At 38.8% G+C, this 19,032-nt stretch overlaps 2 protein-coding genes across 4 annotated transcripts in view; one reads left to right on the top strand and one right to left on the bottom strand.

Moving 5' to 3' along the window:
- Positions 1-19,032, top strand: part of CENPP (centromere protein P) — a 236,502-nt gene that overhangs the window by 167,861 nt on the left and 49,609 nt on the right. The window lies entirely within an intron of this gene.
- ECM2 (extracellular matrix protein 2, female organ and adipocyte specific) overlaps positions 1-19,032 on the bottom strand; it is a 35,224-nt gene that overhangs the window by 7,338 nt on the left and 8,854 nt on the right. Inside the window, exons 2-7 of one of the 2 annotated variants that reach the window (XM_012651826.1) lie at positions 17,248-17,560; positions 12,950-13,138; positions 9,991-10,503; positions 7,560-7,675; positions 5,690-5,825; positions 1,487-1,644 (exon numbers count right to left, since the gene is read on the bottom strand). In XM_012651826.1, the coding sequence (XP_012507280.1) occupies positions 1,487-1,644; positions 5,690-5,825; positions 7,560-7,675; positions 9,991-10,503; positions 12,950-13,138; positions 17,248-17,536 (1,401 nt within the window). In that variant the 5' untranslated portion in view covers positions 17,537-17,560. Of the gene's footprint in view, positions 1-1,486; positions 1,645-5,689; positions 5,826-7,559; positions 7,676-9,990; positions 10,570-12,949; positions 13,139-17,247; positions 17,561-19,032 lie in introns of both variants that reach the window. The other variant, XM_012651825.1, reaches the window with a different exon arrangement.

The following is a 19,032-nucleotide window of genomic DNA, read 5'->3' as shown; positions in this document are numbered from 1 at the left end:
CAATTTTCAGTTTTTTGCTTTTACATTCATATATATTTAGGAAGTGAGCTAGATCAGTGATCCCAAACTAGGTTGTATATTAGAACACCTCAAAAGCTTTTTTAAAGTATAAATTCCAACCTAAATGTACCCCAGTAAGAGTCTAGTTAAATGAATCCTGGCACACCTGTCCATACATTGAAAACTCTGCAGCAGTAGGAAAGAATGACGTGAAACAGTCTTGAGGATGTGTGTTTAAGTGAGCCAGGCGTTCAGCAGGGACTTTAGAAGGATTTACAGCATGCGCTGTGCACTGTGTGCCCAGTGCTTCCCACAGGGTAGGAGCAGGTTCTTTTGGAGGGAGAGAAGCCGAGATGGGAAGTTTAGGCACGGGCTGGGGCACATTGCTCTTCTGTATTATCCAAATTGTGTCTGTATGTGTTTTACCATGTATGTTCATTATCTATAAAATTTTAGATTTTTTAAAAAAAATTATAAATTTCTGGCCCTGCCTTCTAAGAAATCTGACTTAGCATGTCTGGGATAGGTCCAGGAGTCTGTATGTCCTAAGAACCCAGGTGATTATGATGTAAAGCCAGGTAAATAATAAATGCAAATGTTATGTAGCTGTTTCTTAATCTGGAAATAAGAGGGAGGGTGGTTGCCATGACAGCAGCATAAGATCACGACAGATAACCCTCTTTTCTGGCTCACCTGGGCCACAGCAAGGGGAAGCTCCATCCTGACTTCTGGCTGGCTGATCATGTGGTGTACAATAAACAGAGCTCAGATTAGGAAAACAGCTGGGTCTGCCAGTAATTGTAGACTCTCTGGACCTCAGTATTCTTAATACAGGAACTGAGAGGTATTGATAAAGACCCCCAGGAGCATACCCTGCAGCAAGGAGACCACACACCTGGGGGACTGTGGGTTATCTCTAGAGGAAAATGAAATAAGGGTGGGGCTTTGAGCATGGAGTTTGTCACAGAACAATTTTTGTAGGATTGGTCAAAATTTGTAAGCTATAGTTGCTCAAACAGTCAGAGGCCTTTTCTGTACAACATTTGCGTCCATGCAGAGTTACTCTTAAGTCAGAGTGTCTGTGGTTTTACCAGGAATTTGTGAGTGTGGACACACTGGTATTAATAGAGTTTGAGCTTAGTCTGTGATGAGCTTTACAGTTCTGGTTTGGGACAGTTTAAACTGTCTTACGAGTCAGAATACCTTGTGGAAGTTGTGGTTTCTGTTTAAATTCCCAGTTCCTCTCCCCTATTCCCCACAAGAGCTGTCAGCAGTACTATTTTTCACTTTACCAGGGATCTCTACTAGTAATTATAATTTTGATTCATAATTTTGTAGGTTATAGTAAATTCTGTATACCTCACCAAAATTTTGCTGAGTTTAATATACATCACAATAATCTTTAAAGATATATTGTTTGTTTTGTTGTAGTATACTGTATTTAAAATATAATACATTTAAAACATTTGAAGAAAGATACTATTACCTCAATAGAAGCAGGAAGACCCTGTGGTATAATTCTAAATTTATTTTTTCCCAGACGCAAGTAGGATAGGCTCTTCAAAGGTTTGAAAGCTAAAGGATTGACATTGACTTCACTGAGATTGTTTCCTTCCAATTCTAAGGTGACCAATTGATTTAAATCTATAAAAAATAAAATTATCAGAATATTAAGATAATTGAAAAACCATGCAATTTTTGCAGCCTTTCAAAGTGTCATGTGAAATGTCCAATTTATTTGGAGGGCAGAAGTTATAGTTTCTTTATCTTTATATCTCCCTGTAGAGCCTTTTCCCACATACTTTGCATATCCCAGATGCTCAGTTTATCCAGGACTTGCATGGAACAGTGAAGAGGCAGACTCAAAAAGAAATCATTGAAATGCTACATGGCAAAAATATGTGTAAGGAACAAAAGCAAGGGAGAAGAGCAGGAGGAAGAGGAAGATAGGGAAAAGAGTCAGGGAAGTCTTCACAGAGGCCATGGTGGATGTGCAGGCATTTGGAATTTGGGTAGGTAAGACGTAGAAAGTTGTGGAAGGTCATTGGAAGCATTGCAAAGACCTATGTATGAAGTGGCAGCACAATATGCAATGGATTGGGTGGAAGTTTAATACGAGTGATTTCTTTCTCCAGGACACAGAAAGGAACGCTCTTTCTCTGGCAGACCTTCAATCTCTGAACAAGGGAGTCAGAAATAAAGCAGAGCAGTAAATTCCCATCATAGTTATTCACTTATTGGCACAGAGTGCAGCCAAATGGAAGCTTTGAAAGAAAGATGATCAAAAATTCTCCATGTGTTCAAATTGAGCTACCAAGAAAGGCCTTTGTACAAAACAATTTTTCTGCTTTGTTTCTACTGGCCTCAAGAGTGGTATGATCCAGGTCAAATGGAAGCTCAGTGCTGGAAAATGGACAGCTCAGCAATGACAATACCCAGAGGCGTCTTGAGTCAGAGGTTCAGGGTGTGGCCAAGATTCCCAGATTAGGGGATGTTTTTCTATTCAACCCCCTTCATCGGCATTGCACCAAATGCCATGTGGGACTCAGTCCTGCTCTTAGGCAATAGCAAAGACAGTTGCATCAGGAGTAGAGACAATAAATGCTGGATGATTAAAAGAAGAAAAAGCAGTGTAGACTTGAGCAGTGTGAAAGTGCTAGGCTCCTAAGAATAAAAGGTTTAGATGAAATAGGAGTTACTTCCTGGCTGAAACAGCCAGGTAAGCATACATAGGTAAAGGACCCATGTGGGTGTGCTCAGCAGGTGAGGAGACTAGCCCTGGAGTGAAAGTTGTTGATCCAGGAGAAGTGTACTAGGAGGGTGTTTGTGCCCTGAACAACAAGGTCTAGCTCTCATTCTCTAGGGGGCGAGGAGCAGGGCAGGGGATGGCAGGACAAGAGCCACATTTTAGAAAGATTAATCTGGTGGTGGTGTTTAGGATCAGTGGAAGCCCTGAGCAACAGGAAGTAACAGGGTCAGCCAGTAAACTGTGATTAAGTGGTTAAATTTCCTCATATTCTCTTTCATTTCCAAAACTAAAGGTACTGAAAATCCAGCATACTTCTCTAGTACATAGGTGAGGTTTTGAAATGTAGTAGAAGTTTTCCATCAAAAAAGAGTTAACAAAGGTGGACTAATGGTCATTACATGACCGAGAGGGAGAGAGAGAGAGAAATAGTACAATTTAAAGGCATTGTGTAATCCTTTCAGATATTCTCTGGTGTAGGAAATAAGAGGTAACAGGAAATAGGATGGAGCTGGAGAACATTTCTTGTAGGTGATACTTGAGGTAGATGTTGAAAGGATTCATGAACAGAAAACAGGAAGTCTTCCATGCTGGGTATGCACCATGACAGGTAAACGATGTGACAGGTGCCTCTGGGTTCCTAACAGGTAGCAACACATGGTCGTCACTAGAGTGGCTGCAGTGCTCCTGGGTTTGGTTGCTTCAGTCATTAGTGACGACAGGAATGCTTTGGAAACATGTCCAATTTTTTCCCACTATCCCTCCCTCTACCTTTCACACCTGTTCCTTCAATTGTAAGACCTTCCCTTTCTCCGTAGCACACGTGCACATCTAAAGTGGACTCTGTACCTCCTCCAGGTAAACTCCCCACACCTCAGTGTGGCGTGCCTGTGCCGCCCCTCATGTGCCCTTCATCCTTCACCATGCCCGCCTGCAGCTGCCACAACATCCAAAATTATCTCCTTTCTTTACATGTTTGTGCTGTTTTCTCTTCCTGGAGTGCCCTCCTTCTCTGGAACTATAATTTGAAAGGTCATGAGTGAGAAGCAGCCCCAAGAGAGATGACGGAGAGCAGCAGGCCACTGATGGTCAAGCTGGGGGCTTCCACACTGAAGTAAGGCGGCCCCACGGCACTGCTCACTGCCAGCCTGACCACCCACGGCACCAGGACTCCCAGGAGCTGCCCCAGCCAGGGAGGAACCCAGCACCCCAGGGGTCAGCACCATAGCAGCACTAAGAATCTAGCACCTGAGGGGCCAGCACTGCAGCAGCACTAAGAACTGAGCACCTAAGGGAGTACAGGGGGCTTTCTGGGCTGGAGAACAGAAAGCCTCTTCTCTGGCCACCTGCCTGGGGCCAATGCTCAGACTATGCAGACTGGAGGGCAGGCAGCCAGTTCACCCTAGACCACACGTCAACGCTCTGGGAATATAGAAGCATTTGTGCACAAGGGAGAAGAGTGTGCCAAGAAGCAGTTCCAGGGATATGTGAGAGAACCTTCACAGTTAGGAGTTTATGTTTTATAATGTATCATTTTGATAACACAGCTAGAAATGTGACTTACTTATACTTCATACATAGCCTGTTAATAACTTGTTCTAAATTAAGTGTTCCCTTTGGTCTGTTAAACCCAGCAGTTAGAAATTGAATTTTCTAATGTCTTTTCCATATGGCAAACCCCATCAAAGTTTGTGTTTATTAATGTTTTTCTGTGTGTTTTCAAATCCATCTGGAAAATATTCCCATAACTATGTAATCCTCAGATTTGGCAGTTCTCACTATTTTTCTTTTCTCATCACCAAAAGTGTTTCATTCCTATGAAGTTTTTTGGGAGCTAAAAGAAATCATTGGATTGTTTTATTCCTTTAAAGACTGGATTTATCAACATTTACATAATAAATATGTTTCAAATCAAGTAAACAGAAAGTATTGAGCACTATACCTCAAGAGCTATGCTAGACTATTAGGAAGATAAAAAGAAAAATTAGTTAGTCTTCATCTTAAAGAAGCACACAATCTAATCAAAGGCATTAGCTAGAATTTCTGTAAAGTGAAATATGATAAAGCCTCTTCTATACAGTGTCACAACATGACAGCCTCAGCTATCTAGCATGGTTCAGAAATAAGGATAAGAGGAACCAGTTCCAGCAATATCAAATGCACAGGACATGGAGCACCATCACTAAAGTCTGTCTGTTAGAAAGCCAGGTCACAGTGGCAGCCTCACATCCACATGCCATAGGGTGTGGATGTAGCAGGACCTTGGACACATAAGTACCAGAAGTTCCCAGCCCAAGCCTTCAAGCCTTCTCAGGGACAAAACTGCCAAAGCCATAGTTCACCATGAACTTCATGTCCTTTCATTGTAAGATAGCATCTCAGCCTTATAAACAGCACCCATTTATTCACATTTTATACATAATTCTCATGTGCTTGGTTTTAGTTTTAGGTTCCAACACATGGCAAATTAAAACAGCAAAATGTGTGGAGGCAGCAAGAGTTGTGGTTGAGGCATGTTGACCATCAGAGTGATAAAGGAGATCCAGTCAACAAACCATTGCACTGGTTAGTTATCACTAAGAACCAACAAAAACATCATTATAGAACACCAAACACACGGCAGTGTGGGGAATATTTAGTGTAAGTCTTCAGGTATTGTGGATTTATAGTAGTGTTATTATGTTGTGAATGATGAGAACCTGCAATCATTGAGAGAAAGTTTTATTTATGGTTAAAGTACTTTTATAAGACAACAGGCAGTGTAAAATTCATTTTAAGTTTTACTAGTCAATAATTAAAATAAGTTTTATCAACTTAAGTGGTAAAGTGACCTAAAAAAATTTTACTATTCATTTGGTCATACTGTAAATAAAATTTCCACATGACTACAGAAGAAAAATTATAAGGACACATATCATAAAAAAAACCGGAAATGTTTACTACCTGAGAAACTTTCTTCATCCACAGCCTGAAGATTATTGTCATTGATTTTAAGTTCTTCTAACGTAGATGGTAATCCTGATGGAATCTGTGTCAAATTATTTCCATCCATATTCAGACGCATTAACTTCTTCAGAAGCTTGAAAAGCAAGTCTTAAAATTACTTTTTATCCAGTCACAGCTGTGCAGTCACATATTTCACATAATGGTCAGTTTGAAGTAGTGACTAAAAGCCTCACCAGCCTACACTTCCTTAGGCTTAGGCAGTAATGTCCCTGCCACATGGCAATCCCCACCTTCCCCCTGCCAGGTAGACATTGGTCCTCATAGTAGCATTGATTCTCAAGCATTTTCAGTGAACTACATTTCATGATTTTGTAGCCCATTCACCCATATTTATATTGCAACTTTAGAAAGTGAGAGAAAGCTACCACTGGGTCAGTCATGTTTTGCTAGATCTTAGGTTTTCATCTTCACAGAAATAGATAGGAATTTCATGACATCATGCAGTAATTCAAACCTGTCATGGATGCTAACAATTAAGACAGCAGTTTTAATCCTTTTAACATATTTGTATGCCTATGTTTCTTATCTACACTAATAGCTACACCAGAAAGAGGGTCATAAAATAGCACTAATTATTGTGTAAATTTTTCAAAACAAGGTGCTACAAATATCACAAGCTATTCCTATATGGTACCCAAACAGTTGACTGTCTGGAAAAGTGAGTTTTCACATTTGTAGTTGCATGTTTGTTGGCCAAACCATGCCTATACCGCCAAAAGTGCAGAACTTGGGTTGGGCAGGTTTTTGTGAAGGCACACGGAATGATTCACTTCTCCAGTGATCATATTCAAATGTCAGTGATTTTGTAATGGGACCGAGAATTCTAAAGCAAGAAAAGGAAGTAATCTCCTACAGTGTTTTTCTCTTGATCAAACATAGGAAATGTACTTCCTAATACTAGCCATTGTTTTATCAAAATAGCTAGCATGAAGCAGGCACTCCGTGTCTGTGATGTGCATGCTAAGCCCTCTTATCTGCCAGCCTAGACTCCGCTTGAGAACCAGGAACTGAGAATGTAAGAGGCCAGTGATTTGTTTGAAGAGTGGACCAAAGACCCAGAAGACTGTCCAAGGAAATAACAGTTTGACCGAATGCAATTGTTGTGTGTTATATTTATGGCTTTTAAAAAGCACACATTTATGAGTTTTTGTTTACACACACACACCCCTCCTCTCTTGCCTCTATTGTTGTTTCTCTGAAATTCCTTGAATCCTCCCTTCTCTTCTCCTTTTTAAAAAAACATTTTAGTCAAATCTATATCTTTCAAAAGTTTATTCTACGCTGTTTCCTGTTCTCTCTCTCTTTCCCTCTTATTTCCCAACCTATCCATAATTTTCATCTGAGCTTATTTGTCTTTCCAGAATCCCCTTCTGCCAAAGTATCCTCCATCAGATTTTGCCCATTGCACAAAAATAAGGAGGCAGTGTCTTGCTGGCCTGAAAATGTTAATAGAGGTTTCAGATAAGCTCTACTTTATTTCCAGAAAATGCTTCATGTGTGAAGAGACCAGATTTCAAAATGTTTTCAGTTCCTTGGGGAGAAATTACTCCATAAATTCAAAACATCAGTTTTGTCACTTATGCTGTTGTTGATGCCCTTAGGACAAAGCTAAAAATACGTAGAAGAACAAATGATATTCAAGAGACAACTTGAATGCAGACATCAGAAAAGAAACTTTCTTAGAAGAAAACTACCAGTTAAAAACATTTCGCTTTTCCTCTCTTCCCCACCTCCAGCCACTACCAGTGTAAGTCATAGTCAAGCTGTCCAAATGGATTGTTATGTACAAATCAGAGCATGTATTTACCTTGAATGCTTTTGGATCTATGCCTGAAGAAGTGATATTATTTTTGCTCAGATCAAGCCTTTCCAAATTTGGAAATCCATTAAATGCTTCATCCGGGATGGAGGCGATGGAATTTCCTAGGACACACAGCGGTTGTGTTTTAGGCACATGTGCATATACATACATATACACATGTGTACGGGCATTTGTGTGCATGTATGTGTGTGCATAGGTATCAAGAGAGCTTTATCTGGAGGAGAAAGCAATACTCAAAACAAGGACAGAATATATATTATGTAACAAATGCACGTTCAGAAAAATAACAAGACTGGGAGTAGGCAGTTTAACATAGTCAAAATTTTCTAAGGATTCATCATGCTCTAGTATATCATGTTTTAGATGAAACTTCTTAAAACAACTGGAATGTGGTCTGTTGGACGGTACTAGTAGCATTATGCATTTATAACAAAGGTGTGGAAGGTTATACAGAAACTAATTTTTATTCTTCATATTTTCCCATAGCCATTTCCCTGGACTAGAAACATGATGCTACTTTTATCCATGAAATCTCAAGCAAATCTCACACCTCCTCTGAGTATGTTTCCATCTCTGTATAAGAAGCTTGGGGAGATCGTCTTCTAGACTCCCCAAAATCTAATGTTACACCTCTACTTCAATCTACAAAGGTTCTTACATGCTTTAATTTTATGAGTTTTTATTTTGACATTTAATTAAGTATAGTAGTTGATAATTTTAAACCCAGGAATCGAGCTTACCAGAAGTTATATGTACTATAAAAGCCACGTGGTGACCCTCTTGTAATAGCAAGACACTGTAGTTCAGCACAGGTTGTTCATCCTTTCCAAGACTTTAGACTTTAACAAATTGGTTTTTCTTAGGGCAGAGCATAGCTGCATGCAGGCCACAGGAGGAGGGGCCCTTGCTGGGCATGAGGGGAATTCCTTAGATGATCATGTGAAAGTGGGATGAAATCCTATGTCAAGGAGGCCATGGAAGCTTCTAGTCTATTTGACACTGGCAATGTTCTGTCACAGATGGCCATCCCTGCATAAATGTGCTGACCCTTTCAGGTCCCCTCACCCCTGCATCTCCAGGGCCAACTCTGGCATGGGCTTCATCACTCATATGAATGCCCCTCCTGCTCCCAGCACTCAGGCATGTCCCCACCAGCCAGCCTCTCTCACACTTGCTCCTACTATTCCTCCACTCAGAACACTGTCAAGTGGCCCTATAGAAACATGGGCAAAAGGTCTGGACTACCACATTCCTACTAGAGTGCCTAAAATGAGGGGGGAAAACAACTGACAGTACCAAGCACTGGCAGGCTGTAGAGTGGCAGGAAGTCTCTGACATTGCTAGTGGGAAAGGTGCAGCCACCTTAGAGAACTGTTGGACAGTTTCTTATAAAGTTAACCATGTGTTTATTATATCACTTAGCAGTCCCCACTCCTGGGCATTACCGTAGAGAAACAAAGACTTAGGTTTATGCAAACATCTGTATGTGGTTGTTACAGAGACTTTATACATGATGGCCCCGAACTGTAAACAAGCCAGATGACCTTCAGTTGGTAACTGTGGCCCATCCACACAACAGAACACTACTCAGCAATAAAGAGAAATGAACTGCAAAACAAGATGAATGGCTGCCAAAAGCATTAGAAGCCTGTTTGAAAAGGTTACAATCTGTATGATTCCATTTACATGACATTCTGGAAAGGGCCAAGCTATAGGAACAGGAACAGAAAACAGATCAGTTTTCTGTGGTGGGCCACGGCCTGGTGGAGGGAGAGACATAAGGAATTTTGAGGGGTAATGGAAATGTTCTACATCTTGATTGTGGTGGTGGTTACCTGACTGAAAGCGTTTGTCAAAACTCATAGAACTATACACTAAAGATAAGTTTTACTATATATGTTATACCTCATTAAAGTTGATTTAAAAGAAGTCAGTGGGAAATCATTTGCGGTGGAGGAGTTTGCTTTATATTTAACTATGCTTCTGCACTAAACACCTATCTCTTCTGCAAAGTTTATATGTTTGAAGATTATGAAATTAGTCTAGTCAGGGTCAGTTTTTATTATGAAATTAAAATACAATGTTCCTAGAGCAATGAGAGTCATTTACTTTTTTTTTTCCTTTTTGAGACAGAGTCTTGCTCTGTCACCCCGGCTAGAGTGCAGTGGTGTCATCATAGCTCACAGCAACCTCAAACTCCTGGGCTCAAGTGATCCTCCTGCCTCAGCCTCCCGAGTAGCAGAGACTACAGGTGTGTGCCACGATGCCTGGCTAATTTTTTCTGTTTTTAGTAGAGATGGGGTCTCACTCTTGCTCAAGCTGGTCTCGAATTCCTGAGTTCAAGCAGTCCTCCCACCTTGGCTGAGAGTAATTTACTTTTAAAGCACAAAATAAAGCAGAAATCCACATTTCTTACCAACGAGCTCCAGACTTGTTATCTCTGGAGCTGTCAGCGGTGGTATCTGGGTGAGGATGACATTGATGCAGCTGATGGTCCTATAGGACAGAGAGCAGCCACTTGGTAGGCGGAGTGTGCACCTGGGGGGAGCAGGAACTGGGAATGGAGAGGGCGCTCGAAATGCATCTCCTCTTACGGGGCCGTCTTCCTCATCCTCCTCGTCTTCCTCTTCATCTTCCTCCTCTTCCTCCTCATCCTCCCCTTCCTCCTCCCTTCCTTTGTGTCGTCGTTGATACGCCAGCCTCTCCTCTTCTCCAGGCCTCTGCCTTCTCTTTGCTCCTTGACTATCCCCCTCATTGTGAAGTTTCCCCCGATCTCTAGGTCCAGGGGAGTCTTTCTTTTGCTCTGTATCTTCTTTACTTTCTTCTTCATCCTCCTCAGATTCAAGTGCTTCTTTTCTTAATATTTGGTCCATTTCCACCTGAGGAGGTGGCAGCTGCTTATGAAGTAAATTGGTAGGTTCTCTTTGTTCTGAAGAATCACCAGAAAATTCAGTTCTGTCATTTAATATTATACCACTGAGTAGAGAATAGGAGACTAATGACCACACAAGCAGAAGGTAGCAGAGGCAAGTTGATGATATTAATAAAAGGAAAAATCAATGAAAATGAGGTTAGTAAATATTATTCCCTCCAAGTATTTGAGTGTAATTTAAAGATGAAATGCACCCTTACATTTTTGCTTGTAAAGATTTGGTTTGTTTATTTGTTTGTTTTTAGAGACAGGGTCTCACTCTATTGTCCAGGCTGCAGGGCAGTGGCTCATTCATAGCTCACGGTAACCTTGAACTCCTAGGCTCAACTGTCCTCCCACCTCAGCCTCCTGAGTAGCTGGGATTACAGGCATGAGCCACCATGCCTGTCCTCAAAAAGTTTTGATAGTAACTTTATTTCTATTTTGTAAGATCTGTTTTAGACAATTTCTTTTTGCCTATGGGTCTTTTTGTGTTAAATAACTATATACTTATTTTTGCTAAAATATCATGCTACCTACCTGGTGATTAAAGAGGGAATAATATTGCCATATGATGCAAAATGGTAAGCAATCCTGTTGTGAGATTGTGATGTAATCAGATGTGATGTGATACCTTTATAATAGATACTGTTCTGTTAATTGGAGATACCGATAATGTAAGAGTTTATAAACTGTCATCAGACATAAGAAAAAGTATAACAGATGTGTATTTTACTTGCTAATGGGAGTGAAACTGCCTTTTGTTTATAAATTTATGATTATTTTTGTCTGGTTTTTTTTCAGCTCCATAGGCCTAACAGTATTCTCTGAAATTCAGAATTATAGAGAGAAATTTCTTTTCCTTTTTCCTCCAGACTCTCTACTTAAATCATTTTTACTGCCTAAGACTTACAGATGATGTTCTGGACTTAAGTGATACTGCTTTAACTTAGACATATGCACCCGAGTGCTGTTTATCCTTCCATGATAGTGGAAGTAGAATAGATGATAGTAAAACGTTAATCTGCATTTATATTTAGCTGTTATATCTTTGGCAGAAAGTGGGGAAGACATGACAAACATTAGATTCCGATTCACCCTCTGAGTAAAGAGTTCTAGGGAGAAGTAAGTTCATGTGCATAGATTTTCTGCCATCAAAATTTATAAATTTATTTAATCATATTTCTACTTTCATTTAATACTATATATAACTACCCCCAAAAAGAACTCAGAAAATACAATTATTTAAAGAAATTGCTTGAGGTATCAGCTCAGTATATATTATAAAGTCTGTGGGTTATTTTTTTCACATCTCCAGCAAAGCATGCAGAAGGAGAATAGGAAAAAATTAGTAGAAGGAAACTAAAGCCATCATATTGAAACATTTAAAATCCTTCCTGTATTTCCAAGTTTATTCTTCCAAAATAACTACAACATTTCAAGAATATTCCAAGTCATTTGAAAAATGAGAATTTCTAAATCTTGCCTTATAAACCTGTATTTTACTCCAAGAAATCAGTTTCATTAAACACTTTTATTTTCTAACATTTTTTAATAAGAATAATACTTTATGTGAAGCATTATACTTTAGTGCAACAATTGGCAGTGTAAAGCAAAACACAATTTCTAAATATTCTAAATTTTTTCCTGGCAGGAGACTTGTAGACACTTACCCTGTGATCATCTATGTGCATGGGAGCATTCTACCTTGGTTACAGACAAGAGAAAATGTCCCTTTCTCTTCCCACCAAATTATTTTAACAAGTATTCATTCGTTTATTTTCATAAGGCAATGGTTAGGCTTTTCTTGGAAGAGACCCAGGCCTCCTTCCCAAGCGTCCTCCTCTCAATCAGATACGAGCCTCATTGGAAAAGGGGTCAGTGAGCAGCCAACAAAACCCATGCTGTGACCTCCTCTGCACAGAAGGGCCACAGGATAAAATCATGCTCCAGGCCAGGCTTCTGTATTTCCCTGGGATTACCCAAGCAAGGATGTAGGTTCCTGTGCTTCCTTTGAGTGGTTGGGAACAGCCAGGAGGGTTGGATTTTTGTTTTCTCTAGATGCAAATTACTCCTCCTTTGTTCACTCTGACTTTGAGATGATAACTATACCCATGTTGAGTTGGATTAAGTGAGATAATGTATATAGAGACCAAAGTAGAACCCTTAACTTATAAGAACTCAGAAACTGTTAGTTGTAGAAATTCTATTACCATATCTCTAAAGCTGAAAGTCAAACATGGAATGTAATCTGGTCCAAGTTTACTCAGTCTGATAGACCTATACCTATAAAGCCACTATACACTTTCCCAGATATTTTCTATGTTTATCAGCATTGTACCAATATTTTAAATACCTGACTAGTTTATCATAATTTTAAGCTTAAATTAGTGACAAAATAAAAACAAATGGAAGTTAAAGATTATATCACACATGATATTTTGTTTTAGCTAAATCTCTATACCAGTATCAGAGCAGACTGGGCAGCATTCTCCTTCTGGTATGACTGTTTGCGGGCATGTCTGGGGGTGGCACATGGTTTCATCACAAAGCACTCTTCCGTCTGAGCAGAGGCAGGTAGTGCAGGGCTCAGGAGACCATACAGCTTTGTTGTACATGGTTATGCCCTTTACCAAGCAGTGTCCCTTCTTTCCTAGAAGAAAACAATAACACACACTTAAATTTCTCATGTGATTACCAGTAACTATGAATGGAAGTGAATACACGTGATATCAAACTGATATAACCACACCAGAATAGAATTCTATGTACATTCATTCAGAGGGTAAAAATGCCTTGTAGATGTAACCCTCTGAAATGCTCTTCACTAGCTCTCCTCTCAGTCCCCTCACTTAGGCTCTGTGAGTGACCTCTGCATGATAACTTGACCCTGAAGTGCACTTTCATTCTGTAACTATCAAGGTAGGCTAAGTTATACAACAGCAACAAACAACTCCCAAATGTCAGTTATTTTTCATTTATGCTATGTGTCTAATGTGGGTACGCAGGGGCTCAGCTCATTATAGTCACTCACACTTCACCTACAAGCAGACTGTCCTGACTGCCATAGCAGTGGGAACATGAGGTTGCAAAATCACACATGTGCTCTAAAAGTGTCTAATTATTGTTGGCCAAAGGAAATTGTATGGTCCCATCTAACTTTGGAAGGGTCCAGGCTGTGCAGTTCCATCACGTGCCCAGAGAGCTAAAACAGCACTAATGACCAGCTCACAGCCCACCCTGGTTGATGTGCAGATGGGGAAAGGTAAAACCAGACAATGTGCTTCTATGGCATGTCTCAATGAGACATTACATGAGCTATTATGCTACTGAAATATAATTCACATACCATAATATTCACTCTTTTCAAGTGCACAATGCAGTGGTTTTTAACATTTCTCTACATACAGGGTTGTAGATTTTTAAATAAGTGTATCAGCTGAGCAGGCAATTAGAAAGCCAAGGAGTTGGGACTTGAGTATGTGTCGGGGGCGGGGGGGCGGAGAAAGCCAAGGAGAATATTAGAAGGGATGTTTTCCTTCCAACCCTGGTGTCATTCCAAATACTTCTCCATCTGAGCCACTGTCCTCAAATTCCATCCCCAAATGAGCCCCTCACATTGGTCCTCTCCTTTCCCCCACCACCAACTCAGCCCAATTCAGGCCCTACACATCTCTCATTTGGATACTTGCAACAGACTAATCCCACCCACCCAATTCTTCCTCTGAAAAAAAAAATAAGTTTTTTCCTGGTTATAAAAACACCTATACCCTATCAAAATTTCAATGTCCTGTTTTGCAGAAATGAAAAAGTTGATCTTCAAATTCATATGGAAATACAAGGGATCCCAAATAGCCAAAACAATCCTCAGGAAAAAAAGCAAAGTTGAAAGTCTCACACTTCCAGATTTCAAAAACCGACAAAAAGCTTACTGCAAAGCTACAATAATCAGCTTATGCCAGCGTGATGCTGTAATAAGGATAGACATATAGACCAATGGAATACTGAAAGTCAGTCATACATCTGTGGCCAACTGATTTTCAAGAAGGGTGGAAAGACCATTCAATAGGAGAAAGAATAGTCTCTTCAAATGATGCTAGGACAACTGAATATCCATATGCAAAACAATGAAGTTGAATCCCTACCTTACATCAAATGCAGAAATTAACTGAAAATGGATCAAGGACCTAAATATAAGAGCTAAGACCAAAAAACTCAGAAAAGGGGGCAAATCTTCATGACCTTGTATTTCACAATAGAGTCTTAGATATGGCACCAAAAGCACAAACAACAAAAGAAAAAGATAAATTGGACTTCATTAAAATTAAAAATTTGGTGCATCAAAGGACATTGTCAAGAAAGTGAAAGGATAGTGTACACAGTGGGAGAAAATATTTGCAAGTCATGTATCTGATGAGGGTATAACATCCAGAATGTGAGTAAATAACTCTTACAACTCAACAACAGAAAGACAATCCAATTAAAAATAGGCAAAGGACTTGAATAGACATTTCTCCAAAGAAGATACACAAATGAACAACAACACATAAAAAGATGCTCAACATCATCAGTTATTAGGGAAATGCAAATCAAAAGCACAATGAGATACCACTTCACACTCATAAGAATGGCTATAATAAAAAATAATTAAATAACAGATGTCGGCAAGAATGTGGAGAAACTGGGATCCGTGCACATTAGTGATGGGTATATAAAATAGTGTAGCTGCTTTGAAAACATCTGTTTTTTCATCAATTAATTAAATATATAATTACCATATGGCCTAGCAGTTCCACTCCGAGGTATATACCCCAAAGAATTGAAAACAGGTGTTGAAATAAAACTTGTGCATGAATGTCCACAGCTGTGCTACTTAGAATAGCCAAAAGGTAGAAACAACCCAAATGTCCATGAACTGATGTATGGACAAACAAATGTGGTATACCCATACAGTGGAATATTATTCAGCCATAGAAAAGAGTGAAGTTCTGATACAAGCTAAACATGGATGAACCCTGAAAACACTATGCTAAGTGAAGAAGTCAGATACACAAGGCCACATATTATGTGACTGCATTTATATGAAATTTCCAGAATAGGTAAATTCATAGAGACAGAGCAAATGAATGGTTGCCAGGGGCTGATGGTTGGGAGGAATGAGGAGCTTATGTACAGGGTTTCCTTTTGGGGTGATGATAATGTGCAGAAACTAGATAGTGGTGATGTTTATACAGTATTGTGAATGTACTAAATGCCACTGAATTATATACTTTAAAATGGTTAAAATGATACATTTTATGGTATGTGTGGTAATACAATAAAAAGAATTACCTTAGGACCTCAGGAAAACATTTTTGGGCAATTTAGAAATATTTAATATATATCTTCTATAATTTTTTTATACATACTACCCTACAGTACATATTTAGAATTCTTTTTAAATAGGTTTGAGATCATATTATGCATACCACTTTTTGGCCCTGTATTTCCATTAGTATAGCTGAGATATCTTTCCACTTAACTAAGGATATTGATCGTATCCTTGTTTAGTAGTTATGAGTACACTATTATTTCAGTATTTTTTTTATTTGATTTCTCAGCCTCTCTTTTCTGACTCATGTTGTACATATGGCCTAAATTGCCTATTTTCATGATAGTTGTATGTTATTTCTATTAACTTCATGGAAATAATGTGGAAATATATAGCTTTATTGAGACAATATATGAATATTGGCCACAGAAAATTATATAGTGATATTTTCTTTTAAGTTTTATGTAATGGTAACATACCTATAATATAATTACTTTTTTCTCCCAAACTTGGGAATATGTGGACCATTAAATACTGTTTTTAAAAACGCCTAGTTGAAATCTTTGGCAGAATTTTTAGTCTTTTAAACCTTTAAAAAGTCAGTGGTTTAGTCTATGTAAAATAAATTCAGAGGCTTTAACTACATTTGTGTTTGAAAAATTTTGGTTGAAAATATTTAATAGCTATGTGTGTGTTCATAGATTCATCTGAATAATTTATTTCTATATTCTAGGTGATCTGTTATAAATGAAAAGTTTACAAATTTATGTGCATATTATCTATATCATAATTATAATTAATATGTGTGTGTAATATACTAGAAAGAAATAAACCAAAATGATAACTGTGATTTTATAAGTATAGTGATAGGGGCCGGGCTTGGTGGTTCACACCTGTAATCCTAGCACTCTGGGAGGCTGAGGCAGAAGGATTACTTGAGGTCAGGAGTTCAAGACCAGCCTGAGCAAGAGTGAGACCCCATATCTATAAAAATTAGAAAAATGAGCGGGGTGTCGTGGCGTGCACCTGTGGTCCCAGCTACTTGGGAGGCTGAAGCAAGAGGATGGCCTGAGCCCAGGAGTTTGAGGTTGCAGGGAGCCATGATGACACCGCTGTACTCTAGCCAGGGCAACAGAACAAGACTGTCTCAAAAAAAAATATATATATATATAGTGGTAGGATAAGTAATTTTTCTTTTTTCCAATAATTTTGTGTTATAAGTGTGTTCCTTAAATTATTTTTTAAATTACTTAAAAATTTATCTTTGTAGATGAAAACAAAAAGTAATATAGCTTGGATTTTTCTTTCAAAAATTATCTTCATGGAGGTTCTGTTTCTCCCTCTCCCCTCCCCCTATCTCTTTCTCTTCCTCTCATATCTTTCTCTCCCTCTCTCTCCTTCTCCCCTCCCACCTCCCCTCCCTTCCTCCCTCACTCATACTGTTCTCTTACCTGGTAACACATTATAGCTTGATTCTTCTCCAAGAAAATTTAAAAAAGATTCAAACTTTTCCTCCACACCATAATCAAAGTTAACAATGGGAACTCTTGCTACTGGTGTCGCAATTGTTTGGGGAATTCCAAGCTGTCTGTTTGATTTATGCTGGGATGAGGTTGAACTTTTCTTCAATCTTCTGTGATGTATCTTCCTCCTTTGCTTCCTAGGAGCTTCTTCATTTTGCCCAAAGTCAATGTGAAAAATGATAAGCAGAACAAAACAAAACAAAGCTGCAAACTTCATGTTTGACTTTTCACAAGCCAATTTCTAGAATGAAACAAAATTTCAAAATTAGTGGTGACTAAATTTTTACTTCTGAAAACTGGCTTATAATTGTACATCTTAGTGGGCAAGTCTTTGAGAAATAACACTTACATGATATATGGGCTATATGCTGTAGTATTACTGCCAAATCAGAATTTGAAATTCTTCTATCAGAATCAAAGAACTTTTCATATTTTATCTTTATCTCTAGACCAGGCATGAGCAAACTTTTTCTCTTTTTAGAGACTGGGTCTTGTTCAGGCTGAGTACAGTGGCTCCATCATAGCTCACAGAGGCCTTGAACTCCTGGGCTCAAGCAGTCCTCCTGCCTCAACCTCCTGAGTAGCTAGGACTATAGTCATGAGCCACCACACCTGGCTATTTTTTTTCGTTTTTGTAGAGACCAAGTCTCACTATGTTGCCCAGACTGATCTTGAACTCCTGGCCTCAAATGATCCTCCCACCTCAGCCTCCCAAAGTGCTGGAATTATAGGTGTGAGCCACCACGCCCAGCCAAACTTTTTATATATTGGGCCAGATTGTAGATATTTGAGGCTTTATAGGTTATGCATTCTTTGTCATAATTATTTAGTTCTACCATTGCAGAACAAAAATGACCGTAGACAATATATAAACAAATGATTGTGGCCGTGTTCCCTTAAAACTCATTACAAAAAAAGGCAGTGGGTTGGACTTGGCCCCTGAGCCATAGTTAGCTAACCTCTCTATGGGCCCCACTGTTCTGTAGGTTTTCAACAATTCTTAGGAGATTTCTTTCCACCTGTCTGCCAAGGCATTCTTTGACTAATGTCATCCACAACCCATTTTCCCAGCCCATTGTTATCATAGGAGACAACAGCTCCATATGTGTTATTGCCTCTGAAGAACTTCCATTAGGACAAGATGTAAAGATGGAAGACAGTGATATTGATGGTCCTGACCCTATGTAGACTTAGGCTGATGTGTGTGTTGTGTCTTAGTTTGTAGCCAAAAAGTTTGAAAAGTAAAAAGAAAAAAATAATTAATATAAAAAAATCTTACAGAATTAAGATATGAAGAAAGAAAATATTTTTTGTACGGCTGATCAATATGTTTGTGTTTTAAGAAAAGTTTTATTACAAAAGAGTCAAAAAGTTAAAAAATTTAAAAGTTTGTGAAATGAAAAAGTTACCGTAAGCTAAGGTTAATTTATTGTGGAAAAAAGAAAAAAATTTTTTATAAATTTAGTGTAGCCTAAGTGTATAGTGTTTATAGATGTACAGTAGTATACGGTAATGTACTAGGCCTTCCCATTCACTCAGCACTGACTCACTCACCCAGAACAACTTCCAGTTCTACAAGCTCCATTCGTGGTAAGTAACCTATACGTATGTACCATTTTTTATCTTGTATATAGTATTTTTACTGTACCTTTTCTATATTTAGGTATGTTTAAATATACAAATACTGATCAATGTGTTACAATTGCCTATAGT

The sequence above is a fragment of the Propithecus coquereli genome, unplaced genomic scaffold (assembly GCF_000956105.1).
Source record: "Propithecus coquereli isolate 6110/MARCELLA unplaced genomic scaffold, Pcoq_1.0 Scaffold370, whole genome shotgun sequence".
Classification (NCBI taxonomy): Eukaryota; Metazoa; Chordata; class Mammalia; order Primates; family Indriidae; genus Propithecus; species Propithecus coquereli.
Note: the sequence above shows the minus strand (reverse complement) of the source record. Positions and strands in the feature narration are given on the sequence as shown.